General features: G+C 38.9%; 1 protein-coding gene across 1 annotated transcript in view; it reads right to left on the reverse strand.

Moving 5' to 3' along the window:
- Positions 1–5570, reverse strand: part of LOC139700296 (uncharacterized) — a 244147-nt gene extending 238577 nt beyond the window's left edge. Inside the window, exon 1 of the mRNA XM_071598935.1 lies at positions 4382–5570. Coding sequence (XP_071455036.1) covers positions 4382–4645 — 264 coding nt within the window. The 5' untranslated portion in view covers positions 4646–5570. The remainder of the gene's footprint in view (positions 1–4381) is intronic.
- Positions 5571–11675: the final 6105 nt, after the last annotated feature.

An 11675-nucleotide genomic window follows, 5' to 3' on the forward strand; every position in this document is an offset into this window, starting at 1 on the left:
ATTTCATATTATTTTTATATCGTGTGTTATAATATCTATCAACTGGTCGCTGCAAAAATACATCTCCTCTGTCTGAGCCGCAAAGAAAAACCGCAACAGAATGAAAAGCAATTATTTGGAGATAAGTTCAGTTTTGATCAATTTAAATAGTTTCCGACCGATTATTCAAATCAATTTCACATTTTTAGTAAAAATATTAAGTATATAAAATGTATCAAACTTCTAAAAAAGAAAACACGAAATGAAACCGTGAGCTAAAATTAATCCGCTAGAATACTCATTACTTTGATTGTACCGAATTTCCTCACAGAAGACTAGAAAATAAGTAGCATTGGGATGAGAGCTATTGTGGACTATGAGTACAGTCTAACTTTAATGCTACGGTAGGGCCAAGTCAATGCTGTTAGATCATTTAAACGTACGTAAGGGTGGACGCAAAATACGCAGCTACAAGATACATAAAAATCATGTAAACAACGTGACTAATTCTTTTCAAGTTTCCAATATCGATAATTTATATGAGTTAGAGCTGCCGTAATTCAACCGATAGCTGGCGGATTTGGACACGAAATGTACGAGGCAATTGAAAAGATAGCTGGTCTCTCATTAAAAAAAATATTTTAGCATCTCGGAAAGCAGTATTGCGATTGTACTGCCTTCGAGATTAAAAAAGCGATGCCATGCGAAATATAGATAGTTTTTTCAACATTTCAAAAACTATGATTTGCACCCTCAAAAATTTCATCACTGGAAAACATTAATTTTATAATAATTCACATAATAATATTAATCGAATAAAAAATAATGGAGAGAAATTTATGTTTGAGGTTAGATATAATCTATTTATTTGATTATATAAAATAATTCGTCTTGCAATGAACTGCAATATAAGACAACGCTGAAGTTGGATGCATTTCAAAATAGTATTCATGAACTGATAAATCGACACAGACTGGGACTAGTATTTGACTAATATAACTAGGTAGCTTGTTACAGTTTGCCGTAAATTTGTTTAATAAGAGCTAGAATTGAAATTCAGAATGTCATTCATTCACTTTTATAACGCATATTCAAATTCAGAATCACTAAGATGATCTCCTTAACTTTACGTATAAACGACACAAACTATAATTAATATGAATTTTATTTGATTTGACAATAAAATAGCTGGTTAGTTATAAAATATACGATTTCTAGTTAAATAATCAATTATTTCAGATCAAAGAATAGCAAAATTGTGTTTGTAAATGTACGAGTATTGTCGCTAAAGTAAGTGAGTAAAATGAGAATTGTGAGATCTATCGGGGAGAGGGCATATAAAAGAGACATTTTCCTCCTAACTGGGTGATGAAGTGACTGTAGTAGTTCAAAGTATCAAAGTTAGGCTATGATAATAAAATCCCCAGAACAGGGAGAGCTGAAAAGAATATACCTGATCAATCAATGGACGTTGATCACAATAGGATGTGGTCCCGCAGCGAGTTACTCTTACTTTCCTCAGGGGTTTATGGACCAGGGTTCTTATGGTCATACGCCATCTTGCATCCGAAGGTCCATTGATCGCCCGTGATGCGAAATGTGAGGGAAAGGAATTCGAGTGTATCATGAGCGGAGACCGGGGTACCGTTTATCGTGGGAGGAATTAGAACAGAGTGGGTGCGTGGGGGCGATTCGCTCCACGGCTCGCGCCTACCTTTACTCTCCTTATTCTCGTTAAAAACCTCAATAATCACCGTTTAGTGACAAGGTCGGGAGGCTCTGAGAATTCAAGGGGAATAGCGTTTAAAGGACTTTTAATACTTCCCTTGGTTGAGTGTGGGAGTGGATTCTTTCCATGGTGGGCGAGAGGAGAAGAAGCGCATAATGTGGAGATCCTTGGTAGGGGCTCGGCGACGTGGAAGACAAGCGAGAAGGAAAATAATGGAAGGTTGGAAGCGGTGCAAGAGAATGTTAATAGGACTGTCCAATTACTTCTAAGGTTTGGCAATCACAAAGGTCCAGAAGGTTTCGGGGAACTCCGGGTAAAAGTGGCGATCACCGGAGACGATAAAAGTTGAAACAATCTGAGCGAGAGTGGCGACAACAATGTTGGTTCTGAATATAAACGGTGAAACAGAATACGGAATTCTATTGATATAACACAATTTTTTACCAAAAACAAGTTTGATATGGCCTATGCAAACTTATGTACAAAGGATATGTATATCCATCGTCGTTTCACTCCTTAACGAAAGTTGTAGATTTTTGACTCAGAAAAATGTTAGCATTTTTAAAGTTTCCGAAAAAGAGCAAAATCTTATTACCAATGCCGTTTTATGAAAACATTTTACAAATTGAAATTAAGATTCTAATATATAAATCCAAATCGGTGCATTTTTCGAACGGCGGATATTTAGGTAGGACCTAATAGCCTGGAAACATTTAAATTTTGCTGTTTGTGGGGATGGACTCATTCTTGAATATAATTGAGAGAACAAGGATCGTCATTAATATCTCAACGCATTTACCTCATTTGGCTGAAAATAAATTTAAAAAATATTGAACAATATTTCTTTTTCATTATTTTTTTATTTACAATTCTAAATTTTTTTTACACTCTACTGCAAACAATAGATATTTCCTAAATTCAAGCGCAATTTTTGAACGTAAGTATAAAGTAAATATTTCATTAGAAAATGCATAAAAGGCATCACATTTTAACTACTTGATCGAAATATTTTACATAATTTTCAAGTTCTAAGCTCAAAATATAAAAAAAGCGTTAAGGGAGCAAAAATAATACAACCTTAAATATTTTTTGCGGATAGCGAACTTTTATCGTGACAGGTGATAGTCGACTCGAGTTTACTTGAGTAACAAGTGTTCCATCGAAAGCACTCATGAGGCGGAAAGAGCGTGAGCTCCTATCGAGCCTCGCATACTTTTTCCATTCCCATTGACTTCGTTGTCCTTCTGTCCTACTCGCCTTACCTATAACGCCCTCTTTTCCCATCTCCCTCGTTCTAAACCCGCTGCATAAAGCTTGTCCATGTGCATTGAAGCCTACATATGTCATTACGCGCACGAACCATTTACTAAACTTACGTTTACTTAAAACCACGCTTGCCATTTGCTTAAAGAGGAGAGACGAAGCTAAAACAATCGAAAACATTTTGCCGCAAGTATTTGGGTGATGTCAGGTATCGAAAATTTATCAAAGGTTTGTGAGGTATACAGAGCAAATATATCAACATGGTTTTCCATGCTAGAATTAGGGGATTGACAGAAATGAAGCATCACGGGTCAATTCTTACCCTCTAGGGAACTATGCTAACCAACATTGATATCAGTTAGATAAATGCACATTTACCAGCAAAAATCAAGGAATATCTCTCCCTTTCTGATCCATGACTGCAAAATCTTTAAACGTCTCGGCCCTTAATCTGAAACTAGTTTTGTAATGCTCCCTGAATAAGTTAAATGAATATTGAGTTCTATGTCATGTGTTGTTTTGTTACAATTCAAAAATTTGACGTGCCTAAAGTTAATAACCAACCACGCTGATCAATTCAAAGGCTGATTCGATAAGTGAGTGCATTTCTCATTTCATGCCACCCTTCCGCGTATAAAATTCACGCGATTAGAAGGGGGCCGGTTAGTTTACCTGGGCCACTTGTGATATCCCAGGAGCAAATGCTATCGAAAAAATAACAAGTCAGGGTAAAGCTAAAGGTGTGTTTAACTTTGAAATGTTCCTTCTAGTCATTAGTTCTGTCTATCCAAGTCCAAGGGTTACTAAATAGATGATCAAATAGCGACATGGAAAGTCAGCATTTTTCCTAGACACAAAATCTCAATAGGATTAATTCCGCTATTATTCGTACTTTTTAGTAACAGTACCTCCTTTAGAGTCACTCTTAGCTACATCCCTAAGCGAGCTGTTACACATAATTTTATTGAAAAATATTTAAAATTTCTTTACTCGCGATTTTCTTATTGCTATTAAGTAATGTGCTTTAGTTAAATTACATAATACGGATAATTCGCTTTAAATAACACGGCATTATAAAGTCAATCGAACAAAATATTTCGTAGTAACTATCAATTTTAAAAAATATTTTATTTTAACACGTGCTAATTGAGACCTTTGTCGACTGGGCCGAGATACAATATAAACATTTCAAATGTTTTTGAATCCCTAGAGGAGGAGATTAAGTATATGATAGCAGAATGTAAGAGAGGAAAAAAATAAAATGAAGGCTGGAAGAGATCACAGTCTCATGAACATCGACGCTGATGTTGACAGTCAACTTTCCTAATTCACTTCTCTCTCAATTTTGGCAGGTGAATAACAGCTCAAAGAAAACGCGAAGGAAAGTAAAAATAAAATGCAACCACTTACATCATTGTCATCCAGATAAGAATACACCTCCAGCTTGTCGAGGCGGATAGTACCCTGGAAAGGGTAGACAACTGCTCCTTGCGGTATTCTAGTGTTGCTCCAAACGTCAACTCTCATTTCGAAGAGGCGATTGGCATTCCGGTCTTCGACTGATAGACCGGTAGATTGAGGAGTCAGTCCGGTGCCTCTACGACCATCTACACCCGCGGTAGCTGCTGTCAGCACCAAGGAAAACTCCTGTGGGATGAGTACACACGTCTCCATGGTGATATTTTTATAGTTAACAAAAACTGCTGAAGTTCAATTTCAAAAATAATAGTATCTGAGTCCTATCTTGAACGTGAGATCAATGAAACATTTTTGAGTCAGTTGGAAAAGTACCATTCGGACACTTAATATTTTTATAATGTAGCACTTAAATATATATATGACACTTAGATCTATGCAAGGTCACATCTTCATTTTAAAACTGGAGACTTCAACGAGCGAAATAAAATACAACATGCTGACATTCACTGAAAGCTGCACTTGGAATCAATCCTTGCGAATGGAATTAAATGATACAATCAACGCGCCAATATGAAAAATTCAGTCATTGTCAATAGGAAGCAAAGTTTGACCAGGCAGTAGGGAGAGCACAAACGCCAATCACTGGACTATCAGACACAAACATGATTTCCTCCCTTAGTGGTAGGTTTTAATCCACAGCATGGGTTTGGTTTGATACACAGCAGTCACACGCCAACTCTCATTCTCTTACCAAATGAGGGTTACGATCTTCCGCCTCTGCAAGCAAAGTTCAGGGTCCCGTGTGCGTCGCCGGTGAACGGCTTTTTTTATAAGCGCACTACCAACGAAGGCTTTCGCCCTCGTTTCGGCAGTCTCGGTTGAAGTCCGCGCTCGTGTTTCCACACACGGAGACACCCTTTCGAAACAATCCGCCAGGTGAGATCTTGCCCTCGATCTATCCTGGGAGAGGCAAATTCAAACGGTGCGACGGCAGCGTGTGTCAAACGACAACACCAAGAGGGGCGTGCTGCGAGAGCGCCAGGGAACAACACAACACGACCGGTCTGCCTCCCGCAGTGAGTGGCCGTGGGTGGGGCAGCCGCCGAACTCGTAGCACTCGGACGGAGCGAAGAGCCCTTCTCTCTAAGCGCCCCGCGCCACCGTGCCAGTAGAAGCCGAAGTAAACAATCTAGCGTCTGCACGGTATCTCTGACCTTCCCGCATGGCCAGGCTCTGCCCGACTGACAGGATCCGCCAAGCGGCTCGGTGGCAGCGGTGAGCACGTGGTTCCCTCGGCCACATGGGCACCTTCTTCGCGCTGCAGAGGGAAGGTGAGGAGGTCTCCCCACTCCCCCTCAAGACGGTCTCTCCTTCCCACCCCACCTGTCCGCGACCTTCCCATGGTTAACCCCCACCCCCGGCCCACGCTTCCGTCCTCTCCTTCCCCTCCTGGCCGTGCTCCTTCAAGAGCCGTTCCGCCGGTAGGCGGGATCACCGCGGAGGCTCTTGGCCAATCCGGAGGAGTCTCAATGCGGCTCCTTGACCAATGCTATCGCGTGCCGGGACGGTGAGAAGGGGGTGCCATCAAACGCCCCGTCTCTCACCGTCATCTGAAGGTGAAGGTGAGGAGTGCACGGATGGAAAAGGGGGATGGGGAATGGTGGGTGGGGAGGAAGCTCAAAGACGGGAGTCCGACAAGAAGACTGTGTGTGCCGGAGAGCGGGTGGAGATGGGGTAGCGGAAAGAAAGGGCGGAAGTTAAGACGTAGGTTCTTCCGAAAGAATGGCTGAACAGCAGATAATGGCCAATGTTTACTCGTATCTCAATGTCGCGACGATAAACCGTTATTAAATACATAACAGAACAAAGATTAGGGCATTGTTTTATAAACCTACGCCTGAAGCATCGGTGTCCGGTTGATTGAAAAATTCCCAAATAAGCAGACAGAACTGAAATGTTTTGAAAAAATGTGTTGAAACAATTATGAAATTATTGTCACGGATATTCTTTCAGGATATTCATTAATTTGCTGTAGGCCCTGCAATTTATCTTCATTGTTCTGTTTTTTTCAACCTTTTGTTCTTGAACTTCATCCTTGGAATTCTATTCAGTAGCTACAATTAAGGGCGTCAGTGAAATGATGAGCATTAGATTAATTACGCCCAATTTGTTATTCCTACTTCTATTCTTTCCTCTATTTACCGTCGTAATATTATTGTTAAGACTCCTCATTAGTTATAAGCATCCGACCACAATTTTAACACTTTCAGTCTCCTTTTCATAGCACCTGGGTCTACATCTCAAATCAAAGTCATTAATCACATAAATGCATCACATCAGCAATTAATAATACATTGTCAGTACATTGTCAGACAAATTTCTCCTTCACCACAATATTTTTGAAAAACGCAAGAAAATTGTAATATAAACTCAATGGTAATCAAATTTGGATTATAATTATCATCTCCCGATAAATCTTAAACCTTGAAATGAGTACATTTATTTCCGTTTTTGGCATATTTAGTATGCTTCATTACAGGGTTAAAACAACTACTAAGACTTGATTCTTTTAGGATTAACATGCTTCCTCTTATCATATAATTACCATATGCAGATGAAATGGTTAATATTTTATATCAGCGATGCATATTCATATTTTTGGCAAGTTTAGACGACTGAAACTACCAATTTGTGTATCGAAGAGGATGTTTTACGCAAATTGTTTTCAAGAGCAGTGATGGGGTTTCGTATGCTTTTTTACCAAATTATACTATCAGTAAAAAACAGGAAAAACAGAATAATAAAATCAATAATTCGGCTTAATTCGGGCGAGATTAAGACTGCGGCAGTCCTTTTTTCATCTTACCCAAAGAATTAGAAGAATATGGCAATAAGGACACTAGTTTGTGGAAGCATCCAATTTTAATACCGATCAAAAGAAAAATAACAAAAGAAAGAGATGCAAAAAAACATAAATTAATAACACATTTGAATAGGACCCTGTTTCACGCTGGGTGTGTCTGTATTTCTACAAAATATTAGAAATGATAAATAAATCCGAAAATAATTGTTGAAATGCGATCGTCTATTGTATTACTGTATGCATGTTTACATTCTTTTTTTTCCAATTGAGACAGAACTTTATCAGGGACTATAATATGAAAAATTATGAGAATAAAATACTATCCCAGAGTTACAGATTGTATGTCTCCTGTAGTCCTGCTCGTGGAGGAACTTCACTGTCCTCAACGCAGAGAGTATTGCGTTCCCCTCAGCGCGACTTTCGGAAAATAAGTCATTATTGGTTGACAGTGGCTTTTCACGGAAAGGTCACCACCCGCCAGTTTTCTGGCCCAAGCAGTGGTCAGCGTAAGGGGTACGAATGAATAAATGAAAAACGTGACAACCCTCTGAAACGTCTTCACAAACAACGGCATTACAGAGAGTTCTGAGTAAGGATTTCCTTCTGCCAAAAGGGATTTCAACGACTGAATAGTGTAAAGCGCCACGGATTTTGGACCATAAAACGCTTTATGCCTTCCAAGAAAATTAAGAAGTGGTGTACCGTTGCTGAGTTCTGAATTACTCTGAGAGGTATGAAACATTCCTTCGCGGATACCTCATGCCGTACAAAACGAAATTCGATAAATATTTTGACATAAATGTTGCCGAGTAAAATAGAAGTAACTCACATTTTATTGCTGCACAACACAGAAACAAATATGTTAAGAAGTACAGTAGAGTTTCCCAAATGCTTGTTAGTGACGTCTGCATTGTTCATAATATCAAAATTTCAAGTAATGACAGGTTAAAACTAAATATATTTAAGCCTTAGGAATTTTATATGAGGAATAACACCTAAAAAATCTCTGGGCGTGTAATTTAATTAAAACATTATTAATTTTGCTCTTCGCCTTTTTAAAACTAAAAATCTTTTTCATACAGACGTGAGGAAGGATTGGGAAATATAAAAATAGAGGTTAATATGTATATGAACATGTCGCCAAAACCAATTTCAGCATAGAGGACAATCTAAAATACTAACTCATTGAACAATCGTGCATTATTGGGTCATTTATGAAATATACCTACCCAGAGTGAATTATTTTTTTCCTAGAATCTTTTAAATTAGTATAGTAATACAAAAACGCATTTTTACTCTTCCTATATTTGATCCTGTTCTCATATCTAGCAAACAAACTAGGCATTGCCCAAACTTTCTTGCTTAGCTTGCTTTCATTCGGCATATTTAAGGAAATACGTTGAAACTATTCTGAAAAATAAGAGTCACAAAGAAATTGCTGCTAATGGAAGTTTGCCGGCAAATTGGAAATTTGCCGGCCCCGGTGGCGGCGGGGGTAACGTCCTCGTCTGCCATTCAAAGGGTCGCGGGTTCGATTCCCGCCTGGGTGAGTTTCCCTCCATCTAGGGCTTGGGTGTTTGTAAATGTGACATTGTTATCGTTGTTAATAGTTCGATGTAAAGGCCTAAATGTGCTGTTTTCGGACTTATACTGAATAAATAAATAAATAAATAAATAAAATAAATAACTGAATACTTTCTTTGCATTGATCGAAGTTAAAGACATAAATAAAAAAGCATTTCTTCTGGCGCAAAGGAAGCCATCAATGCATTAAACTTGGTCACGATGAAACTCAGGAAGTGAGACTTCTTTTGTGAATAAATGCTAACTGTATAGAGATTTTGCCCGAGGGGCCTGATATATACTTCGTGATGAAACAGTGGTCATCACTTTTGAGTGACGTATTCGATGTTATCGGAATGAATTCGAGTTATAACAAGGTGGTTGGCCTAAAGGTTGTTAAGATGTGAAGAGCGAGAGAGAGAGAGGTTTTGGTCGGTCGGTAGGAGTGTGGGTCGTACGTTAAGAAGTGAGGGAATTGGAAGTGTTGGCGATGATCGAGAGGTTTCCTATAAGGTTTACTGGCTTGTGGCCAGAATCGGAGGCAGCAAGGGATGAAGCGTTGGGCGGGCAGGAAAAAGGAGAGGTAGTTGAAAACAACTCTCGAGCTTCACTGGAGTTCGCACCCTCGTTCCATCTCTTCCATCGCAAGCACACAGCCCATCGACCTCTTTCTCTCATTTTACTTTTTAATTTTTTTTGCAACCACCGCTGCGACGGTGGACATGTCCAAACATGAATGCTCGAGGACATAGGAATGGTTTTGTGATTAATTTAGCCAGCTTTCCATCATGACAACTCGTGCTGATTTCCGTGATAGGGAAACTTATTTTCATCAATATTTCAGTCTATTCTTAATACAGTTGCGTGTGGACTATGCTTCGAGTGTAATTCGACGTTCGTCGGACGAGAATTGACGCCAAAGAAAACTCATGATCATTCACTATGAGTTAGGTCTCATAAGTTTGCTCTGCCTCATTCTCAGATGAATTTAGAGGCATCTGAATCCACGAGTACTGCATCCTTCGTAATGGACTTCTCTTTGTGGACTCTTCGGTAAATTTTCTTTGAAAGTGTAATATGTTACCTCATCAAACGATACCATGATTAGAATATAAAAACGTTTGGCCACTTAACGAAATTATCTGATATGAATGTCTATTTATCATTCAGTAATCGGATGATTATCGATAGTTACCCTGATTATTATAAGAGAAATCTTATAATCGGAATTAGCAAAATTGAGATAGGAACCTTTCTGGATCAAATCTCAGTCGCTAATAGCTTTTTTGGTCCCGGGAAAATATACATATACCGGTATAGGGTTATGGTTTTGGCTATTTTTGTTGGCTTAGGGTATATTTGTAAATTATAAATTCTGATTCCTCAACTCACATTAAGGAAAATCTGTTCTTAAAGTTTGCTTGAGAATACAAAGCTTCATTTCTTCTCTTTATCCAACAGCTTAAGACCTGTACACGCCCAACCCACAAGTATAGATGAGTAAAAGGGTATTTAGGGAACGACTAGTAAATTTCAATTACCCAGATAAAACGAAAGCATCCTGATGACGTACCCACATATTCAGTTAAGACATTTTTAAATTTCTTGAGGTTTCCGAAGACATTCCTAGCTAGTGCGCTCCAAGACACATAACGACTTTAGCATTCATTAGTTCCAGCATTCGGGAGCTGATATTTATTCCCACCACCTATTGGACCCGATTCCAGACAGTATAAGCGGACGAAGGATGAAAAACAAATCGCTTTTAAGGAACCCATAAACACACAAAACAAGTCTTGCGGGAACGTTTCGCGTCAAGACTAGATGTTCTGCTAAATAGAAGAGTGGAGTCACCTCGATGAAGACCAAAAGTAAACGATCTTCAAACACGCAATGTGCTTTAGGAATAGGGAAAAATCTCGCACGGAATGTATAATAGCAGAAAAAGAGGGAGAGAAAGAGGGAGTGAGAGGCAGGAGGGAAGGAAAATCGAGGGCACGTAAATGAGTCTCTTGAGCCGATGTGCATCACACTAAGCGCAGAAGCATCATCTGAAGTTGAGAGCGTTTGAGGCAGGAGATATGGCAGGGAGCAAAACCGATGGTTAATGTACAGTGAATATAAATGATGTGTGTCGGATCGCAGCGGGTGAAAACCTACAGATAGGGAGAGAGAGAGAGAGGGGAGAGGCCTTTACCTAGACCCATGAGCCAACCGTTAAAGTCTTCCACGAAGAGGAGCAGTTGAAATGAGCACCTTTGCACCCCCGGGAACACAGAATTTAGCCCGCAGGTAATGCGTGCGTAAAATGCGTTTTCTGTTATTTTAGACCCTTAACTGCGGGAGTCTAACTATTATTTTGGTGTGGAAGGAAGTAGTATATTTTGCAGGTAATGGACTAGGCGGTGACAAAACTAAAAATTAATGTCTTCCGACATGATTTGAGCATGGCTAAATTCTCGGAATAATTATTGCTTAGTGTTTTAAGCTAACCTTCATAGAAGAGAAACATTTAAAAAGTCCAAGCCTAGAATGAATTTTCATGAACTACTCTCCTTGGTAAAACAGTGGTTTATAATATTCCTCATGATAATGAATTCGAGAAATCCTCAAGATACGCCCGATGTGCATTATCTCCAAAAACTAATCTTGGCTGTGTCGTCCAATTATTCGAATATCAAGGTAAAACATATTCTAGTGCATTTAAAATTTTATTTTTTTCATTGTTATTGAATCAATTTTGTGATGATTTTCGGAAAATGTGTTTAAAGCATTAAATAAACGCCACATTTCTGATTATTTAAATTAGATTATATGTAGGTATTTTCGGAGAAGAGGTTTCAAGATTCGTATCTAGGG

This window comes from Hetaerina americana, unplaced genomic scaffold, assembly GCF_022747635.1.
Source record: "Hetaerina americana unplaced genomic scaffold, ioHetAmer1.1.p SCAF_10, whole genome shotgun sequence".
In the NCBI taxonomy this organism is placed as follows: Eukaryota; Metazoa; Arthropoda; class Insecta; order Odonata; family Calopterygidae; genus Hetaerina; species Hetaerina americana.